At 37.1% G+C, this 23,069-nt stretch overlaps 2 protein-coding genes across 2 annotated transcripts in view; both read right to left on the bottom strand.

The window, feature by feature from the left end:
• Window positions 1-123: 123 nt before the first annotated feature.
• On the bottom strand, window positions 124-2,919 carry LOC149673598 (solute carrier family 60 member 1-like). Its single transcript, XM_089839208.1, has 5 exons — window positions 2,762-2,919; window positions 1,853-1,944; window positions 1,654-1,780; window positions 1,410-1,568; window positions 124-1,318 (listed from the first exon to the last, which is right to left on the bottom strand). Exons 2-5 carry the CDS (start codon window positions 1,919-1,921, stop codon window positions 228-230), a joined length of 1,446 nt encoding a protein of 481 aa, XP_089695334.1. The 5' UTR covers window positions 1,922-1,944; window positions 2,762-2,919; the 3' UTR covers window positions 124-227.
• The window catches only part of CysRS (cysteine--tRNA ligase, cytoplasmic), a 126,600-nt gene continuing 106,091 nt past the window's right edge, over window positions 2,561-23,069 (bottom strand). Inside the window, exon 18 of the mRNA XM_089839203.1 lies at window positions 2,561-2,587. The gene's annotated coding sequence lies outside the window, so the exon portion shown is untranslated. The remainder of the gene's footprint in view (window positions 2,588-23,069) is intronic.

The following is a 23,069-nucleotide window of genomic DNA, read 5'->3' as shown; positions in this document are numbered from 1 at the left end:
GCGCATAGGTTTGTTTAAATCTAATTGTAATTAACTACGGTTGAATTTTATGCGTATAGGTTTGCTTAAATCTAATTGTAATTAAGTACAATTGAATTTTATGCGCAAATTTAAATTATAAAATTATTTAACGGTATTTAAAAAAGTATTTAATTACTTAAATTAATTTAATACACTTCGGTAATAATAATAATAATTAAATATTAAAAAACACATCAATTTATTAGTTAATCAACTTTCGTAATCGTTTTGTCCATTTCGGAATCTACGCCGCCATTTTGATTAGTTACGCCACCATTTTGATTAATTACGCCACCATTTTGATTAGTTACGCCGCCGTTAAATTCAGTTACGGCTTTCATATCGGTACTACTGGAGGAATTTTCTAACTTGGACTTATTTTTCTCATAAATATGACTCATAAAGTAACAAGCTATCATAGCTACGGCCGAAATGACGGTACAAGCTAGTAGGGAGTACATGAAAATCATGGGTAGGGTATCGACGAAAAAGCCTATGATAAGTGGCAAAATAAGGGCCCCCGTGAAAGCCGAGACAACGAAGAGCGAGGTACCAACGGCGGAAGCCGATCCGCAATGTTTCGTCCACATCAGGACATTAGGGGACATTGAGGACACTCCTAACCCCATAATGGCCGAACCAGTCCATAACGCCCATTCCTGGTCGTCACTCCAGACGCCCAAAATGATACCGGATAAGTTACACAAGAATACGTTTAACAATAACATATTTAGGGCGGTCATTTTCGAAGCTAAAGGAATCGAAATCAACCTCCCAATCGTGAAGGACCCCCAATAAGCCGAGGTGATCAAGGACCCCGTTGATTTACTAAGTTTCATACTGCATTTGACCGCGAACGTCGTCAAATAAGTCCCCGTTGTTAAATCCAAAGCCGAAGCCAATGCGGATAGTCCCATACTCAATATAACCGCGATTGTTTTAAAGGAGAAGGTTGGTTTAAAGTTCTTCTCGCCATTTTCTTCCTCCGGGTTGCTGACTTTGGAGAAATTTTGGCGACGAATTATGTACATGATCAGGAAACCGATTCCGGAAGTCCACATGATGATACTTCCGAATGCGAATGGATAGTAAATTTGATAAGGAACTTGTTTAGTAATTGTCGCGTTAAGATAAGGATGAAGAGTGTCCTCGGTCCCTACGTCATCCTCTTCTTCTTGAAGAAAGGGTTCCGTCATCAAGGGGGCGATAAAGGCACCCAAGGCGAAAGAGGAATGAAGACCTTGTAGAAACGGGTGACTGCGTTTGCCCCATAAGTTTAAAATGAAAATGTTGCTACCTAAAAAGAAACACAATGGTTGTTAGAATTCATACTTATTGTTTTTATGTTACTTAAGATGATAGAAGGTATTTTTTTCTTGGCCACTTACCCCCGTTTAAGGCTCCGTTAAATAATCCACTAAGGGTCATCGATATAATTAAAGGGGTCAAATGGGTCCACCACGGACAGACAAAGTGGGCGATACCGATAAGAAACGCGTAAATAACCATCAATAATTCACGGTTCATTTTCTTATTGAGAAACATATCTGTAATTATAAATAATAGGAAAGTAATAATTTAGTATTACTTAAATTTAATTTAAATCTTAAGTTGAAATAATTCAGTACTGACCCATCATAGATCCAACCAGTCCTCCGGCCAAACACGCTACCAAAATTAGAGCAATTTTATGTGAACTCGTGTCGACTCTGGCTTGCAAATCGAGCAACGTGGGTCCGGGCGTCGCTTGTAAAACACCCTAAATTTCATTTAGAAGTTAATAATTCCACTCTCTCCTAATCTATTTTAATTTTAATTTAATCATAATTACCAGAGCTAAAAATTCCAAATTGATAACGATGGTTCGTATGATTCTGGGGATGTTCTTTAAATCGTCCATTTTACGAATAACTGGAGTTTTTTCTGTCAATAACATGATATAAAATTTAATATTTTTCTAGACCTATATTAGTATATAATATTTCGCTGAGTTTTAACTATAGTTAAGTGGAGTTAAGCTTTCCGGAACACGAACGTACTGTACGTACATACAATAAACTTTAAAAATTATATTGCAGTATAGTTGTTGTAAAAAAGGGTAGTAGTTGTTCTCTACACCTTTTTTAATTCATTCATTCAAAAACAACCTTTACTTTAAATTAACCGTACGATTTTTGTACTAAAGAATAGACTTGTACTTAAAGGAAAATTCCAGGTAAAAGAACGGCCTTTTTCTAAATATAAAAGGAATTAAATATTAAAAGAAATAAATGATCTCTTTTTACAAAATAGTTAGATTTTAATTACTCTTAACAACAAGGACTACTGCGCCTGAATTGGTTTTGTGGGGTCTGTTGAACCGAACCTCTTAATCCTTACCTCTCTCAGCCTGTGAGAAAGAATTCAACCAATCCAGTTTGGGGTAAGTGCCACTAAGTGGTTCGATTTAGCAGACGCCACTAAACTAATGGCGAATTGCGCAGTAGTCCTCGTTTTTAAGACTAATTAATTATAATTATTTTGTAATAAGAAATCATTTATTCATTTATTTATTTATTTATTTATTTTTTATTTGTAATATTTTTACTTCTATATTTAGAAAAAGGCTGTTCATTTAAGGTATAAATTGTTATGCTGGCTCAACCTTTCCCTTAAAAGGTTGGACCACGTGTGCCCGCAATTTCACACACACAAATATTAATTTAATTAATGAAATAATTAATTTAAAAATGTTACTTACCCCTTAAGAGTTTAAAAGAAATTTAATTTGCCCCTTTTGGGTAAAAAAAATCTCCGGTTATTTCGACGAACGGACGATCTTAAATGGGCCTTTCTTTGAAATGAATATTAATCTGTCTCTTTCTACTAAATATCCCAAAGTAATGAACTCCTATCTTATAAAAAGTTCAAAGGTCGTGTGAAAGTTCAATGTATTTTCCCAACTCGAAAAACATTACTAACTATATATTTGCCTACGCTATCTTGAATTTCTTTCATATCTGCAAGATTTCTTATTGTTTGCGAAGCGATTTCTCAAAGGGTTGAGAAAATATTGAAGAGAGATAGCGAGATGTTATACCGTTAATTTTTAAATGTTTATTATTTTATAGTCTTGTTTTAAAGAAGTTCCTCCAGTATTATCATTTAAAGCGTATTAAATTTCCTCGTATCTTTTTTTTTTGCTAATTACTCGACCTCTGTTTGTTGTAAGTATCGTTAAATAGGGAAGAAGTAGGGCTATAATATACAGGCATAGGTTTATAAGTTATTTTCCATAAGTATGACGCTTCATATACTTTGTAATACTAGAGACTTACAGCTCGAGCTAGTTCGAGAACGACAAGCGAGAATTGCAGACTACACTCGGTGGTTAATTTTGCAGGACTTCCATCTAGGTCCTATTTAGTCTGTACTAAGCCTTTGACAGCGCCTGACTAGGCGTCGCTTTACCTCGAATCTATGACCTACTTCACTTCATGACAAGCTCCAGTTTGTAACCAGTGATAAACTTATGGTGAACATATCTTATGACATACTGAAAGAATACCAAAGTTATATGAACAATCAAAACTTGCAATGTCAATAAAGTGCATTGTTGTGAGTAAACCTTATCTTATAATAAAGAAACGAAATCAGGAAATATTTATCTTGATAAACATGACTAAACCGGTCTATAACAACTGGCCTACATTAAGATAAATCATATGAGAAAATTTTTAATACAAATAAGGACCATTTCAACCGAACCCCAACGCCATTTAAAACCTCCCTTCCATTGTATTTATTCACAATGTCTGAAAGTCGTAGGTCTATAAAACATTAAAATGGTCTGAACCTGATGCGAGGGACAGGGTTAATCCCTGATAAGGGGGTGGATATCTTGGTAGGATGTCAAGTCCATTCGGGGTCCGTCATCAAGTCCCTCTAAAGTTGTCCCCTTCTCTCTCTTTTTCTTTCCGGGAAGGGATGTGGAGGGAATGTGACAAATACATTTAGTGCATGTTAGCAAGGAACAAAATGAGAATTTATAAGAGGATGGGGGGTATAGTTCTCCCCCTACCCATTGAACAATGGCTTGACAATGACAACAAGGGGCTTATCTTGTAATCTGTTCCTATATTGGGGGAGCTAGCCCTTCTTAGAGACATTATATTCAGCTGTGACACCCAAGCTGATTGTTAGTTAGTTTTATACGAGGCTTATCTGACTCTCTTTAAATGTCTACGTTCATACATGGATTGTTTTTATTTATTTATTTTTTTTTCTACAAATAATTTTAATTAAATATAAAAAATATAAATTTTAAATACAATTGTAGTATTGAAGTGTTGTCTATTTGCAGTGTGTTTCTGATAAGTCTGCATCCATAAATTAAGGGGGATGTTCTTTTTGGCGATTTTGAGTGGAAAATGTAACTTCTATCTCCATTGTGCCACAAGGGACACTGTTTTCGAGTTATAATTTAAGAGTGTTTTAGGGATGACCCTTTAAATTTGATTAAGAAACTGTTCAAGAGACGGATTTGTAATTTGATTAAGGGGTCATCCCTAAAACACTCTTAAAATCATAACTCGAAAACAGTGTCCCTTATAGGGCAATCAAAATGGAGATAGAAGTTACATTTTCAACTCAAAATCGTGCACCCGAAGAACATCCCCCTTAATTTATGGATGCCAGACTTATCAGAAACACCCTGTATAACAGAGTTTCCACAGTACCTGGGAAAAAGGAAAAGTTGTAGATTCTGAATTTTAAAAGTCACGGGGTAATTTCGATATAGTAATATGCATAAATTAATATTTTTACAAGTTCATATCATTTTTAAACCCCACAACGTTCTGGCTGAAGAGATTTTAAAAATAGTGAAGTCTTATATTGTTTTAAACCTGACGTGTTGCGATTTTCAACCTTGGAATCACCTGGATTTTCCATAGAAATGACGTATATTTTCAAGCAATCTAAAGGTGAGAATTATCCGCTTTAACTATACGTATAGTTCCATTTAATATGAGCTAGGTTATAATAGAGTGATAACCTGAAGGGTACACGTGCGTAATGAAGATGTCTTTTGTAGTATAGTGTTTGTTGATAGGCTTAAAATCGTGTGGATGTTTTTGTAGCTTGCATGGATAGAGAGTCTCGCGTATTCACTCCCTATCTCTTTAAGCCTAATTGTCAACATTTTAGGGACAGATTTGTTGCAGGGGTGAATATATATGTTTGCAATAGGAGCCCGCACCCACCATTCCATTTCAAACGAAAGCCCAGATTTGTTTGAACCCTAAGGGAACCATGTTGATTTAGACCATCCCCAAGTATACTATACTTTTAAAAGTTTATATGTAGCCTTTGAGTGATGACTCCATTGAAACCCCTTGTCGAATTTTATTATAAATGAGAGTCGCTCAAATACTATGGGTGTGTTTCTCACCAAGTTATATTTAACCGTAAATTATTCGAATTATTTATATTTTCGATGATTCTAATAATTAATTTTCCTTGATTCTAATAATTAATTTTCCTTGATTTTAATAATTAATTTTCCTTGATTTTAATCGTTAATTTTCCTTGATTTTAATCGTTAATTTTCCTTGATTTTAATCGTTAATTTTCCTTGATTTTAATCGTTAATTTTCCTTGATTTTAATCGTTAATTTTCCTTGATTTTAATCGTTAATTTTCCTTGATTTTAATCGTTAATTTTCCTTGATTTTAATCGTTAATTTTCCTTGATTTTAATCGTTAATTTTCCTTGATTTTAATCGTTAATTTTCCTTGATTTTAATCGTTAATTTTCCTTGATTTTAATCGTTAATGTTCCTTGATTTTAATCGTTAATTTTCCTTGATTTTAATCGTTAATTTTCCTTGATTTTAATCGTTAATTTTCCTTGATTTTAATCGTTAATTTACATTAATTTTAAAATGCAATTTATAATAATTTTATTTAAAAATTATAATATTTAATTTCATAAGAAAAAATACCGTTGCCCCTTTTATGTTGCTTCACCTTGAACACTGCAAGGTATTGCAAGGTAAAACATTTCTACAGGCGCTCATAGAAATAACATGGGACTATTTCAGCCTGGATGCAGTCTTTCCCCGCAAACACTAAAGCTCGGCTAGTAAACAGGGCCCTAGAAAATACATTACGTTCTAAGGATTTTTATAAAACTTTTGTCAATTCTTTAAAAGAAAATTAGCTTGAATCGAAATGCATCTTGGGTAGATTTTAAAGCCTTTTGTTTCCTTTTCTCGAGTAAGGTATCGGAATATTGGTTCTTACATTGAAAGGAAATGTATATAGAACTCCCTTCCCTCTGGTACGGGAAACTCAAACTTATTTGAAATTGAAATGCTATCAATTTGTACGTCACTCCATCTGAGACGAAAAACCGTTATCTTTTACCCAACATCTTCCTTCTCTCTCTCTCTCTCTCTCTCTCTCTGGAATAAAATTGAAATTTAGAACGAGGTGGTAATCACTAAGTGAAAATGACTCGAGACAAAATTTAGGGGGTTGTTCTTTGGGCGATTTTGAGTCAAAAATGTTGTATGACATTTTGTACCAAAGGGCCTTCACCGTTTTCAAGTTAAGATTGGAGTAATTTAAATTTAATTAAGAAACTGAAAGACAATGATTTCTAATTTAATTCAGGAGTTAACCGTAAAACACTCCAAACATAATTTGAAAACGATGTCCCTTTGCTACGAAATGTCATTGAACAATTTCGACTACAGATGATCTAATCTAGGACCTCCCTTTTTATACGTCGAAGTGATTTGCCCCTCGATTTAAGAAATGGTACTTTTATTCCACCTATATATATAAATATAGAATGTCAATTCTTTTCTATATTTTTTTATGGTCAAAAAATGAATTGACCCCAACCCCAAAGATAGTATGGATCAATTTATGACGCGTGACCTTTGTAACCTTATCTTTTTCAATATTCTAAATATTTCTCCTTTTTCTTTTGCGTTATCCTTATAAAAACCAGGCACCTTTTATAAAAGAAATACGTAACGTTTCGTGCTTAGGCCTTGGCGCAACATTGTCATTGACTGTTTGAAAAAAAAAAAAAAAAACTTGAATATAGGCCTAGTATATATTTTCTTCTCCAAAAAGTTAAAAACCTTCCTAGATCCTATATAGAGCTAGTTCCTACCCAAGGAATTATGGGATACAGGAGGCTGTATCCCCCGGTAGAGTCCTACCCCCCTCCTCTCTCTCATTCTAGTTCAACGGGGCTTTAGTTTCGCAAAGTTACTCTATTTAATCCTGACGCGCGGGGATGGGTGAATTGGGACTGGCGTGGAATAAGGAACAGTCCAAGCGGAAGTTGGCGCTCACGGAAGCGAAAGGGACCTTCTCAATGTCTCTTCCCCCATCCTCCCGTGCCCGTCTTAGGCCTTGGCTAGCTGGCAGGGTATCAGGGAGACAGGGAGGCCTGTAGGAGTCCGCTATATCCCACTCGATCGAAACTACATGGAAACTAGGCTTAGCTCTACGCTCTCTATCGCAGCTGGGACTCTTCTCACACCGTATACTGCGTGGTGCGTACCGTGTCTTCTCCAAGCTCGAGGGATGTGTCTACAATCATCCTATACATCTCATTATAGTAATTAGGTTGGTTAAGTTGGTTTAATTTAAACATGCCTATGTGTATATATGATATTTTCCCACTATTTTTTGGGGTTTATTATAATCAAATTGCAATTAAGGTTGGAGAGTGTGGGTGGGAGTATGCAGCGTTAATAAAGGTTTTAAAAGGTAATTTACAAAGTTGACTTAATTGTTTATTGTTAATAACATTCTATATAGGTATCCCTCTTATCATTGATAACTAGTTTTTTGGTGTATAAAGGTTAGAGAAAATCATGAGAAAAAGGGAAAAATTACTGGAAATAGGGGAAAAATCCACTGGAAATAGGGGAAAAATCCACTGGAAATAGGGGAAAATCCACTGGAAATAGGGGAAAATCCACTGGAAATAGGGGAAAATCCACTGGAAATAGGGGAAAAATCCACTGGAAATAGGGGGAAAATCCACTGGAAATAGGGGGAAAATCCACTGGAAATAGGGGAAAAATCCACTGGAAATAGGGGAAAAATCCACTGGAAATAGGGGAAAAATCCACTGGAAATAGGGGAAAAATCCACTGGAAATAGGGGAAAAATCCACTGGAAATAGGGGGAAAATCCACTGGAAATAGGGGGAAAATCCACTGGAAATAGGGGAAAATCCACTGGAAATAGGGGAAAACTCCACTGGAAATAGGGGAAAACTCCACTGGAAATAGGGGAAAACTCCACTGGAAATAGGGGGAAAATCCACTGGAAATAGGGGGAAAATCCACTGGAAATTGGGGAAAAATCCACTGGAAATTGGGGGAAAATCCACTGGAAATAGGGGGAAAAATCCACTGGAAATAGGGGGAAAAATCCACTGGAAATAGGGGGAAAAATCCACTGGAAATAGGGGGAAAAATCCACTGGAAATAGGGGGAAAAATCCACTGGAAATAGGGGGGAAAATCCACTGGAAATAGGGGGGAAAATCCACTGGAAATAGGGGGGAAAATCCACTGGAAATAGGGAAAAATCGCTGGAAATAGGGAAATCCGGGGAAAAGTCGTGGAAATTTCTGATGATTTTAGTACAAAGTTAAATATTATCCTGCGTGCTTTACCTCTCGTAATAATTGGAATGGCATTTCTTTTTTATTTCTTCCTTTAAACTATAGTTACGGAAGATGGGGCGGGGGTGGGATGGGAAAGATTCGATTTTTGTCGAAAATTAAATTGTAAGGTCTTTAAGGGGGAGAAGAGAAATCGAATCTAGCCGAGGCTTAACGCGGGGGGCTCCCTGAATCCGTTGTTAAAAGGAATGAAAGACGAGCTAGGGAGGCAGCGCGTGCAGGCTACAAAATCGAAGAATCGGTCGAAACTTAATGGTCGTTTCCCTTCCAGTTTTCTTTCTTTCACCCAACATTATATTTTTTTAACGACTCAAAATTGGTGAAATTGCTAGGTAGGGAATACATGTTCACCCCCCCCTCCCATATAGATAAAATAAGATACCGTATACTTCTCTCTCTCTCTCTCTCTCTCTCTCTCTCTCTCTCTCTCTCTCTCTCTCTCTCGTACGGCCAACGCTCCATGCGGCTTATGATTTTTCTTTACACGAGTAATCTTGGAAGGAATCTATTTTAACCTGATTTTTAATGAGATTTGATGGCCCTTTCAAGGCTGTAATTGACTATACGCCTGCCCTAAGTTGATTAATTCGCGGCTTAAAATCTATAATATGTGCAGGGTGTTACGAAAAGGCTGGTTCAGTGGTATGGTTCTATGGGAAAAATAAATTTTGAGTCGAAAATTATGTATGTAACTTATATGATATTTTCCATTAAGGTTTACCGTTTTACAAGTTATGATTAGAGTGTTTTACGGTTGAGCCCTTGAATTAAATTAAGAAATTGAAAGACAGTGGTTTCTAATTTCATTATTTGAGGGGACATCCGTGAAATAATTCAATCAAAATTTGTTTAAGTGTCCCTTGTGTCAAAATGTCTTAGAAGTTAACATTTTCGATTCAAAATGGTCCATAGAATCCATTATACATCTGGCCTTTAAATACCCTTTATGGAACGCAATTTATACAAAATTTTCTTTATCAATTTGGCCAGTTAATACGTTATAAATTAAATTATAATTATAAAATCAATCAATTATAATCAAATTAAACTGTTATAAATTTACAAGGAATTGCACTAAAACTTCAAATATTATGCTCTACAGTTGCTGTGTCATAAACCCTTGAAACTAATTAAATAAAATAGCGATAAATTAAAGTTCAATCAAGTTTTAAGTTTGAGTTAACGATATAAGGGTGAAAATATTGATCCATTTCTTTATTTGAAATCATTTTCTTTTTCATCGCGGGGTCTAGAGGGTCAAATATAAAATAAAAAAACTTCCAGAAAGAAAGTTCCCAAGTCTCGTTAAGATCGGTATAGACCTATGATTAAAAACCAATCACTATATAATGATGAGGCGATATCAATGTGAACAAGACTAGGTGCGCGGCTTGCCTTTGAATATAAGAGCGTCGAGATTTTCTCATTAGGTTATATAGGTTCGTCTTTTCACGAATAGACTATATATATAACTCCGCTCTTTTCCCAAGAAGTTACACAGCGCGTGACTTCACCTTTTGATCTAGCTTAACAAAGACCCATCTCGAACCGGCGGGGACCATCCTTACATTTTGTCTTGAAAAATCTGTCTCAAAACGCTGCATAGACCCTTTCGACGGGGAAAAAAATGATGTATGCAATTAACCCTCAGTATCAGGTTGATACATTGCTATTCGTCTCTGCATTCTCTCATGATACAAAATGACTACAGCGCAAGCGCCAAAAAGCGAGATGGAAGGTAGCGTTTTACCCCCGTGTCTTTCCCTCTTAGTTAAGTCGAAATGGTCTATTGTACATACAATCTATTATATTTTCTACGAATTTTAAAGAAATCGACCCGGGTAGTTAAAATTAATATTTCTAACCTTCGTGTATGACCCCCCGTTAACTTATTTAGTCTTTTCTTAGATAGTAAGACGACCTGAAACGAATTCCCCCCCCTTTGCCCCTAACTATTATTAAAGAGTCCAGCGTCTATTGTTTGCGTTTAGTGTCGTTCAGCGTAACAAGCAAGGGCCTGAACTAAAGCGTTCATTTGAATAAAGCGAATGTAGTACTAAGCTAGGCGAGTATTACTCCCAATCTGTTGTATTCATTCCGTGTCCCGCCTTGGTACCTATTCTATCTTTTTGGGTGAACGGTAGGAGGGGGAAGTATTGCACGAGCGTTCTGCAAATTATTCACGCGCCCACGCACGTGTATAGCCGTGTCAGTCACGCGGATGTTGGCCGCTAGAGAGCGCCACGCGCTGCCGCCTTCCCTTCCCCCCTACTTCTGTTCTTACTCTTCATCCCCGCTGCAGTCTCTCCGCTCTTGCGCTTCCCATAGAGAACGGGATAGCGTGGCATCTCTCTCTCTGTCCCTATTATGAAAGGCGACCGGGGTTATATATTTTCTCCTAAAAGTTAATTTCCGAACTTGCGCCTGCTTGTCAACGATACTAGCTGCGTGGCGAGACAACCTTTTAGCCCTTAACGGAGCTAAACAATGACGCGCTCTCGGATCAAGGATAGCGATGGGATTGGAAGAGGCTGGGGATGCCGCCAGGATACGCGATAGAACCCGAATCCCGGGAATAAGGAAAACTTGGTGTGACACTGCTTCGCCCCCCCCCCCAACCTTCAAATGCCGGATTATTTTTTTTTAAAGAAACGTCGATCAGCTATAACCTGGGGTTTTATTTGTAAACGGAGTTTTTTATCGTGGTCAAATTTTATCCTAATTAAGTTATTTTTAATTGATATCGTGGTTTTTTATTATTTTCTTTTACATATTAAATGGGTAGAAGTGTGCCTACGCTGGTATTGTAAAGCTAATTACCCCATGGACATGTTTGACCATTTCCTTGTTTTAGGGTGCCAGTCAATGTTTGGATTAAAGCCCGTGTTCCGGTGACACTTATACTCAATTTGACCCTTCATTTATTTCAGACTTATTAAAAACACCCTGTATATGCAATAAATACAATGTCCACTAGTGATGTACCCCTCGGTTTTTAAAGCCTATTCTAAGGTATTAAAAATATATATTATAGGTCAGCTAGCTAATTGGCACACTGAATTTAATGAAGTAATTTAAAAATAGCGCGCGCGGCTCGAGTTTATTTTTGGGTTTTTGGTTTGTCGGATATCTAACCATCCGAAGAACGAGTACCGTACCGTACCGCATGCAGCGCGCAAGGGTCGCTAGCTCCTCGCCAAAGATCGTTCGTTCAGGCTATCGGGCCCTAGGTAAGGCAATGAGTAAGGCACGCTCGGTGGTATAAAGTTCAGGCTTCGTTACTCGGCTGATTAGGCTGTTTTTCGGGGCGGAATCGAATATATAGGGGGCCGCGAGGATTTTTCACGCCTTTTTAAGCGTCCAGAATGCGTCTTTAAAGAACCTTTGCTTGTACCATTTGGATGGATCTCACTCTTTCTCTCTCTTGGAGCTTTCTCTTTGGACCCCCCCCCCCTTGTCGACCACTAGAGGCTTTACCCCTTCTTTCTCCCCCCGCCCCAAATTTTAATGACCATTGACTTTTAGTCTTTAGATGGACGGACGCTTCCGAGTGCGCACCAATTAGAAGGAACTTTTCTTTCTTTTTTTTATTCTGAACAAGTTTTCTAGTTAGTTGATTCTCAATATCTCCTTTTGTTGTTACTCTAAAGGCCATTAATTCCATTCATTAACGCGGTGAAATTAATTGAAATGGCCACGAAGTGTAGGCCTATACTATATACGTTTAGTGTGATATTTAACTCGTTTATATTAAGTATTGTTAGTGTAATTTATTTAGGATTTGATCATTAATTAGGGGTTGCCATAGTGCAGGCCTGGTAAAGTCAGGTCGTGTTTTAAAAGTCATTATGAGAATTTTATATCTAAAGGGGCTGGAAAAATTTTCACAACACGTTTCTTAACTTTAACTACGCATGCCCTTCAGGGTTGCCAGTTATTTGTTATTAGAGCAATGGAGCATCTCGTGTTTTGAACTGAATTGAACAGAGAAACTATACAAGATTTTCAGTCTGTTGTAGAAAATGGTTGAATATCTCTCACAAATGACTGTGGGGTTAACACTTGTACACAAACTTAGCTATTGGTTATTAAATTATTATTTCTGGCTTTTCAACTTACAATTAAAAATTACCAGAGTATCAAATTAATTTTTAAGACAATCAGGGAAAATTTTGAAAGCTCAGGGAATTTTATAATTAAAAATCTTATGTTGTGTTATGTTACGTATCTAGAAATATTTTTATTTTGAAACCTAACTAATGAGAAAGTTTTTTAAATCGTGAATTCCGTATTGAGAATGGTACCTCTTCATGCATTCCACGAAAACATGGAATCGTGATTTGCCGCCGTGAACTTTAACCTTTTATAAGATAACCCTACAGATTTATAAACCTTAAAAAATATAGCGGATGATTTCCAGAAAAAGGAGAGAAAGGAAGAATAGGTAGATAATAAGAAAAAGAGGAAAAATAGAGGGTTTTTCCTTTATTTTTATCGAAATACAGTATTCTAAGAGAGAGCGAGAGAGAGAGAAAGTTAGGGTTTTGTCCTATAGCCAAGGCTTAAGGTTTAAGGCTAGGGAGGATAGTATTAAGGGAGTAGTGTGTGTAATAGGCCGAGTTTCCAGGCGGATGATTTTGTATGGAGCGTAGAATCGACCAACCAGCGGGCTCCGTACTGTTCCATCCCCCGGACTATACTTCTCTGATCCGACAGCTTCGCGGAACACCAAGAGCAGAGGATAAGCTTGGGATCCGCGGAGGAAACGAACTAACGGGGGGGAGGAGTCCATCCGAGCGGAAGCGAAAACCCCCCTCGCGTCTAGTTCGTTTCACGATTAAACTACAGTGTTTATAATGTAACCTTTTAACTGGATGCGCTTGCAATATTTTTCTTACGGAATCTAGCCTATTATTTTACCCAAGGTTGACTGACGTAAATTTTGGTAATACGCCTAAAAAAAAGAGGCATTTTTCTACTTCGATCTCTTATATGGTCGGAAAAAATATCAAAACGAACGTACGTATTCTCTACTTATGTTCAAGTTTCGTCTAAATAAGAATCAGGAGTTAAGACATTTTTGTTCTTTTCTACAGTTGTTCGTACTGAACATTGAGGTTGAGATGATCGGCAGTATGGGGGAGATGAAGGGGGGTTTCTAAGAACTATAAGGGTGACAAGGTTTTTGGGCGCGGAGAAACTTTCGGGGTGCCCAATGTCACAGGCATATGGTGTCCCTGGCTACCAACGATGATTTAAAACATCCAATATAAAAAGAAACCTTTTTTATTTTCGTTTTCTCTTTTTTTCTCTCTCTCTTTTCTCCCTCTCTCTTCTCTTCTCTTCTCTCTCCATCTTCCTTCTCTTAAATTTAGTGTCAAACTGCACTAAATTATGAACGAAATTATCATAAAGATACGTGACTTTATTTTGGGTAAACTGTTCCGTTTGACAGTTAGGTGTTTTGCGTTCTAGGCTTGCTGATGGCCTATTTTTCAATTGAAATTAAGTTCAAGTTTACCTATTGAAATTCTCAAATTGAATTTCAAGCATTTGTTTACTTTCTATTATAGCTTGCTTACGAAAAGAAAATCAATTAGTATCTAATTAGTATTATATTATGTAGCCTTGGGTTTCTGCCGGTAAGTCTGCCATAAGTACAAACGGTACTGTGTTCTTTAGGCCATGGGAGCCCATATCCCCGTGGTGACACTTTCCACTAAGTTTGACACATAGATCACACACGTATCCTTCAATTTATGGCAGACTTACCTACAGAAACACCCTGTACATAAATATTTTTAATTAATAAAGTTTCTTATTTCTAGTACAGAATCGAAAATTAACTGAAAATTCAAATTCACCCGCACCACCTGATGTAAATATTCTTATTCAATTCTTTGGTATAATTTGGGGGGTTTGAGCCCCCTGGCACGAAGGCACCCATCTAATGATATTCTCTCCCCCAGTTGATGCGCCAGTCTCTTTCCTATAAAATCAAAAAAACCAATTTTACGCCGAAGCAGGCTAGCGTAAGAAATGAAACATTGGCAAAAATTTTCTCTCCTCTCTCGGGAATCGCTCATTAGTGAGCCCTTATAAAAGAAAGCTAAACCCCAGTGCGTCGTCGTATATCGAAACACTCGAAAAACTAGCCTGGATAGAAAACGTATACAGAGATGCGGGGGGATGAGGGAGGCTCAAGAGCAAAAGATGAGTAGAGAAAGAGAGAGAAATCAGGGATGCTGCGCTCGCGCTAGCTCCCGTTAATTCTAATCGTACCGAAGCACGCGCGTATATACCGACATTTTTTTGTATTTCTCTATTGGGCGGGAAAAAGATACATTTTTTCACGCGCCAATTTATGAAAAAGAAGTTGGGACCACGTGTTCGCGCGCCAAAAATTGGTGACGCATTTTTTGGTGAACGGTGCGACGGCGGCGGTGGTGGTAGACGTCACGTGACTCGAATCACGCTCGACTTAAGCCTCGACACGCGCCCCGCGTGCCCGTGAATGCCCCAAAAAACCCGGGAAAATTGTAGGGTAGGGGTGATTTTTACTAAGAATTGTACCTATAAGTCACAAATCGAATTCCCGAAAAATTTATTCCGCTATTTATACGGAGATTTAAACGTACAGACCGTGATTTGCTTAAATTTGGACGTTGCGTCCTAGTTTTTGACCATGATGCACGGTTCTTAACTTGTCTATTTAGTTTTCTAAAACACTTTAGATGGCGCCTTTGTCTCAGCCAATAATATTTCGCCTAACTTTCTTGATAATTTCTACGCAAATTGACCACCGACGTTATCTTCTCATTATCTTTTGAATGACACGTGCTTTTTTTCCCGCCAAAAGAAAGAATTTTTGGCGCGTAAAGTGGCTCGCGCGTTTTGACAGAAAACGTCCCATCGTCGTCGTCGGAAGAGAGAGAGAACATAAGCCTTATCTTTGCTCTTTTGATCCTCCGTCCTTTTGAGCCAGGCAAGGGGAACAACACGATATATTGAAAAGAATACTACACCGGAAGTAGTCGGGATGGGAGGAAGGGGACTGAACGTTGCCGGAAACGGAAGTCAGAGGAGATGATACGGGGAAAAGCCCTCGCTATAAAAATCACCCCCGAGGAGATCTACTACGTCCACGCATATTGTTACTGTAAAAGAATAGTATTGATTCTAATTTTTCCAATAGCGATATGTCACTAATTGTTAAGTTTCCTTTGAGTGAAATACAGTCAAAGGTTTAGAAGTGCCGTTCATGATATATGTTTCATAAGTTTGTCGCTGGTAACTTAGAAACTGGAGCTTGTCATGAAGTGAGTGAGGTAGGTCATAGATTCAGTGTAAAGCGACGCCTGGTGAGGCGCTGTCAAAGACTTAGTACAGACTAAATAGGACTAGATGGAAATCCTGCAAAATTAACCACGAGTGTAGGACTTCAGTTCTCGCTTCCGTCGTTCTCAAACTAGCTCGATCTGTAAGTCTATATGATTACGAACTTGTATAGGTAGTGTCATACTTATGGAACATATCTTATAAACTTATGATGGTATAAGAAAATTAGGCCTAAAGGTTTAGTTTGGCTTTAAGGGAAGAAACTCTTTGAAAGTTTTTTTGGGGGATAATTGCTTGTAGTCGCCGGATTGTCTGGACTTTGTGTCCAGCAATCCAGCTTTCTTTGAAATGTCCGTTCTTCCTCTCTCTCTCTCGAAGAGAAGAAAAAAAAGGGACAACGATCATTGTAAAATACTTGTCCGCTTGACCACACGCGACGGGATTCTATAGTATGTATAAGACGGTCTTATTTCGACTTAGATGTTATCCGCATGTTCTTCTAGCGTGTAGAGGGTGTATTCTATTATTACCATGAGCGGATATAGACTGCTTCTTTATTCAGTGTGGCGCCAGGGTACTTTGGGTCTTTTCAACGTGAAAATTGAGCATCCCTTTCATTGTTTAGTTCGCTTTCAAAGGTCTTGGGTGGTAATGCGACCAAATATCTTAATATCGATTATAGGTCTGTAGAATGAATTTAGAAATATTTTTTTAAGTGAAGGGTTGAAAAAACGGGTTAAGGAAACCATGGAAAAGTCAGTGAACTTAAAAAAGGTTATGGAATATGATTTTAGTGCATTTCGAAAATTTCTTGGGTTTTTACTCAAATTTGCAATCAACTCTGAACGGTGTTTCGGTATTTACAATAAATATTTTTTGAAACGTAATTCAGTGTTTTTACAAATCTGGAGAACCTGGAAATGTCATAGAAATAAATTATTGACTAAAAATTCAGGGAAATTAATTTTATTTTATAAAATTCAGGATAATATGGGAAATTTGTGAGGCTTGAGTTAGTTTGTCCTGAAGGGGTTACTCGAAAAAAAAAACCAATGCCTTTGTTATTACTCCAAAAACAACTCATGGAAATATATGGGGGAAAAAACATGGAGATGTCAGGGAAATCGGTTTACCAAAGTTTTATTAAGAATTGATTCTTTCAAAACGTGTAATATTCTTAACAAATATCCCTCTTAACATTGAGAACCTTTTAGCCTTAAAAAAACCAAGGAAAACCTCGAATATTTTGAATAGTGGCATATACAACAACCCTGCATGATGTGGCTATTATTTCTATTTTGGGTCCCTTCAATAAGGTTCCTATATAGCTGAAAAGGATGGCGCAGGGCAAATGGCTTTCTATCTCTTTTTTATCCTGGTTCGCTTTCACTCACTCGAATCTCCCAGCATCATCCCTCTCCTATCATCTCCTTTGATGCTCTTGGTCTTCTTTTTTGGTGAACGCGGATTTTCGCAAAGATTTTTCCCAGCAGCTAGTCTTCCCTTTCTCTTATACAGAATATATATGTATACGGTACATAAGGCGGGGTGACCCCCAAAAAAGCAATTACCCTGGGCGACATACAAGGAGAAGGCAAAGATATATATCTATACACCCAAGATCCCATCAAAGTGGTTTCCTCTCAAAAACCATCTTCTCTTCTAGCTCTTTCTCTTTCTTTCTCCTAGCTGCATGAAAGGAAAATTCTGTAGTAAAGCGAAAGGCAATGTTCTGAATTAAGAAAAGAGAATTTATACCTTCCCCCCTTCTCCTAAATGCAGGCATTTTAAACAATTAATGCCTTTTAATTAATTAAACCTACTATATATAGGTTACTATAGCCAGAAGTGAGATGAGACTAGAAGTGAAGGGCATTGGTAATAGATCCTGGTACTATAGTGAACAAATTTGAGGATTTTATGCCGCTTCAATCGCGCCTACACTAGAGAGAAAAAAATTGGTCGAGTTCCAAAAACATTTCTTACCCCCTTCCCCTCAACCTCTAAAGCCGCGGAACACGGACGCGGGTGCTTGAATCTAGTTCGGCCGTCTACCACCGCGAGCGTCTCACGTTTTGGAGGGGAAATTCTGAAACTGCCACCAGAGGGCGAACCGTTGGTGTGTTATCAAGAATATTCACTTTCGCCGAGTGAAGAATTTGGTTAGCTCAATAGTTCTAGTCTCATCTCACTTCTGCTATAGCTAACCCGACGTTGTCCGGTGTTTTGTAGACATTAAACACTAAATAGCCTTATTTGGTCCCATCCGTATTTGTACGATGTTGTTTTTTAATAACTAACTTTGTTTACAGCTTTTAACCTTCTCTTCAAACAAACAAACAAACATGATACAAACAAGCAAACCACTTTCTCATATGTACAGGGTGTTTCTGATAAGTCTGTATGCATAAATTAAGGTGGATATTCATTGTGAAATCGATTTTGAGTCCGAAAATGTAACTTCTACCTCCATTTTGCCACAAGAGGCACTGTTTTCAAGTTAAGATGGGATGGAGTATTTTACGGATGACCCCCTTAAATTTAATTAAGAAACTGATTAAGACAATGATTTCTAATTTAATTTAATTAAGGGGCCATCCCTAAAACACTCAAACAAATCCTAACTCGAAAACAATGTCCCTATAGGGCAAACAAAATACATTTTCGACTCAAAATCGTGCACCCAAAGAACATCCCCCTTAATTTATCTCAGACTTATCAGAAACACCCTGTATATAAAAATATCATATCATAATGTAACAAGAATAAGTTCGACATGCACTAGGTTTTAAATTGTTGGGAAACTAACCTATAAACGTCTATTAAAATTAATAAAGAAATTTATTGAAAATCATTCTCGCGAACGGCAATATAACCTTCCAAATTTAACGCTCGGTTACGTTTAGGCCTATTTTATTTTGTGTATAGTAAGTAGGTAGGTATAGAGTATATACCACTTAAATCATAATGATCTGATGACGAAATATTGTATATTTTTCCATACAGTAAAGGCAGCGTCTTACCTTTGAAAATACAGTTTGAAATACAAAAATAACGTAAGGATGCCATTACGCTATCAATTACAGGGACCATGGATTATATTTTTAGGGTCGTCGGGGATCTCTCACTCGGTTGGTTACTTTGTCACTCAATATTTGAACGTTATAAATTTTCGGATACTTTTATTTTTTTATGGGAAAAATTTTTTTCAAGGGAACGTAGACTAGAGTTTTCACGGGTATAAACGTCCATTGTCGTTTAACTGTGGGGCAAAACCCCTTGTATAGGGGTTCCTCCAAAGGGGGGAAGGGGGTGGATACGAAACGATACTTGTATCAAACTCGGTATCAGAAAAACAGCTGGTTGCTTGGATGGAGCTACACGTACCCCGGATTGACCAACCGTGATTAAATTGCGTATGATGAAAAATACCTTTTTTTTGTATTTTATTTTTATTTTTTGGCTGTGAGGCGCTGCTCTGTGATGTGCCGTGATCTTAAACGTTTTTTATTTCGGAACGATATATACGTGCCTTATTCTTTACCACTAGCAATTTTTAATCGAGATTATGGTCGTGGGTTTTTTTATGTTGAAGTTTTATGGTAATTGCGGTTGATGTCTGTCTGATTGTGGAATAATTTTCTATGCACTGGAAAATATGTTCTTTATAAATCAGCTACTAGGGATTCCTTGCAAATATAATCCTTAAGTTTTTAAGGAATTTGCCTTCAGTTTTATTGATTTTCGAAGGGATAACATGAAATTTATTTCACATTTCTGATAATTTAAAGAGATACCATGGAATTTATTTCACATTTCTGATAATTTAAAGAGATACCATGGAATTTATTTCAGATTTCTGATAATTTAAAGAGATACCATGGAATTTATTTCAGATTTCTGATAATTCAAAGAGATAACATGGAATTTATTTCAGATTTCTGATAATTTAAAGAGATACCATGGAATTTATTTCAGATTTCTGATAATTCAAAGAGATAACATGGAATTTATTTCAGATTTCTGATAATTCAAAGAGATAACATGGAGTTTATTTCAGATTTCTGATAATTCAAAGAGATAACATGGAGTTTATTTCATATTTCTGATAATTCAAAGAGATAACATGGAATTTATTTCAGATTTCTGATAATTCAAAGAGATAACATGAAATTTATTTCATATTTCTGCAAATTTAAAGAGATACCATAAAATTTATTTTTATATTTCTGTAAATTCAAAGGGTTGGCAAATTCAAAGAGATACCATGAAATTATTTTACATATCTGAATATTCAAAGAGATACCGTGAAATTATTTTACATTTCTGCAAATTCAAAGAGATATACCGTGAAATTATTTTACATTTCTGCAAATTCAAAGAGATATACCGTGAAATTATTTTACATTTCTGCAAATTCAAAGAGATATACTGTGAAATTATTTTACATTTCGGCAAATTCAAAGAGATACCTTGAAATATATTTAATATTTCTGCAAATTCAAAGAGAAATTGTGAAATTTCATGTTATTGAAAGGGATACTATGATTTGTCCGATAGATTTCATTGTTTCCAACGAGATATCCCGTGAAATCAAAGGAATCCATGAAATTACCTATCACTTCACATTTTTCGGAAAATTAAAACAGCGGGCGAGTTTTTAAGTTTGTTTGTTAATGTGGACTACTTGTTTTTCACCCTTGTCTCATTGGCGGAGCCATGGGTGCCTTCTCCCCAAAAAACGTACAGTTACAATGAATGTTACACTATGGGCCGTGACCCCTGTAGTGTATACGGTGTAACAATTCCTTGGCATCGCGACGCGGCGGCTATATAGCTCGAGCGTATATACCCGAAAAACTGAAACTCATTAGAGCGTAAATTTCATTGGTTCTTTGAGATCTGTCGGCGTGCAATATTCAAAGACTTCTATTCCGCACCAAACAATGCCAGTTTGTTACTCTCTCGGAGCCCTTGCCGCCGTTTATACGGATATTATCGATAGTTTCCTATCCTGGGGGCCCATAACCCCTAAACCCCCCTTCCCCCTTCAACCCCCCTTATTTGAAAACCGCAGACCGCGAACGAACGATCCTTTTCCTTTTATATCAGTTTCTTTTCAAAGTTTCTCTATTTTTCCTAAGATTTCTCTTTTTTTCTTTTCTTATTTTGAAAATGCTGCCAATATAACCTATTTAGGACTGTGGTATACTTGCCCCAATAATCACCCCATAAGTATAAAAATTGTGTGGGTTTTAGCCAGGCCTAGTATATATAACATAGCTATGACTGATACGCTGGAATGCATACAGAGCTGAGAGCTCTAATGGGAATTATTTAATTGTGTATTGCCATATTTTTAATCGTATCTAGGCGGATTTTATGGGAGGGTCTATGGACTAATGATTATGTATGACGAATTTTGACTCTGGACTAATTTATCTCGTTGCACTGTTGCTACAAGCGAATGAAAATCACAGTTATAAAGACGTCATGCGGCGTGACTGATTGTTCTCAAGCCCGGCCCACTTAACCCGTGCAGAAATTAACCTCCCTAAGATAAAGGTCTGCAATGATTCCAAGTAGCTGTATGCGTTCCTAGTGTAACTATACTTCAAGAATTATGTTTAATCCTGGAATTTTGTAATTAAAAATGTGTTGTAATCCTGCATATTGACGTTTGTACAAACACCACGTTCATGCTGTCTTTATTTGAACACAACACCATTTTGGAATTACTATGATATGTTTATTATGATATTCAAACCGATACAAGTAGCTCCTCAATTTAATAACAAATAATTTTTGATTAAATTAAAAATAAACAGTGAGGCGCAGATCAATACCACCACATACACAAAATGGCCTTTCTTTTAAACCATAGAAAAATGGTGCCTTAAAAGAAATAAGAAATAGAAAAAAATTTTCCCAAAAAATTTTCAGTCGATGAAACGTGATTGGATCCAACCAAAGAAGAAAAAAAATTCGTCTTGGGTTAGCTAGGGTGCTACCCTATATTTATTTTTTTCAACTTGAAATTGTACTTCAACTTTAACAGCGTAACATTAAAATAATATCGTAAGAAAAGTCTAGCAACTCGGTCTTTTATAGTGGTAGCTTCTTAAGTCGAAATACTTTAGGGACGTAAGATATCTTCTTGCATATATACTGTTCCCTGTAGTGTCCCGTGAAGCGGAAGTAACCTTTCTATGGATCCGCGGAGCGTTATACATAGAGAACCAAACATAAGTTAATAATATAACCCCGCAAGTGTAGGTTTCTTCTTCTCTCGATACACTTTCACGTGGAAATGATGATGGGTGACTTGCGGCTGCTCCGTAACTCTCCCAGTGTGCATTGCGTACACCCCTACCCTTCGGTTGCCCATTGTCCAGTGCTGCCACGTAACGCCATTGTGTTTGTATGAGAACTAGCTTCTTTTTTATGACACTGCAACGTTATAGGTATGAAGCAGGGTGGGAAATAAGAATTTTTTTTAAAACTGGACATTGGGCCAGCGAACTCCCTTGGCCTGAAATAAATAAATTTACCAGGGCACGTCGTCTGCTAAACTAAAGAGGTGGATAATTAAAATAGTTGAGATAATGTCTGGACTCTGGTTACCCTTGGATTTTCTTAGTGGTCCCGTGGACCACTGACCCCCCTCCGATTTAATTTTTAAACTGGTCATTTGCCCTGTGCCACCGCCTTATTTCCCACGCTTGTATGAAGGTTTCTACTACAACCCTCTCTCTCCTTCAAAGTAAGTAAACCCATGGAATTGGTTTAACATACGTAATATTTAACTTATTACGTATAGTAATTAACTTATGTTTGAGCGCCTATCCTTTACGCGACTCTTTTTTTAGTTTCGTTGTTGAGAATGGCCGAAAGGCGGCGCAGATAAAAAAGAAAGAGGTCTTCTTAAGAACTATGCTTTAAGAACCAAGGGCGGTTTGCGTAATGGGGTTAACTACGGCGTAGTAATATCTAACGTTAAACCTTCGTAG

The sequence above is a fragment of the Phalangium opilio genome, unplaced genomic scaffold (assembly GCF_054372755.1).
Source record: "Phalangium opilio isolate 3A_F unplaced genomic scaffold, DU_Popi_V2 ptg000048l_1, whole genome shotgun sequence".
Classification (NCBI taxonomy): Eukaryota; Metazoa; Arthropoda; class Arachnida; order Opiliones; family Phalangiidae; genus Phalangium; species Phalangium opilio.
Note: the sequence above shows the minus strand (reverse complement) of the source record. Positions and strands in the feature narration are given on the sequence as shown.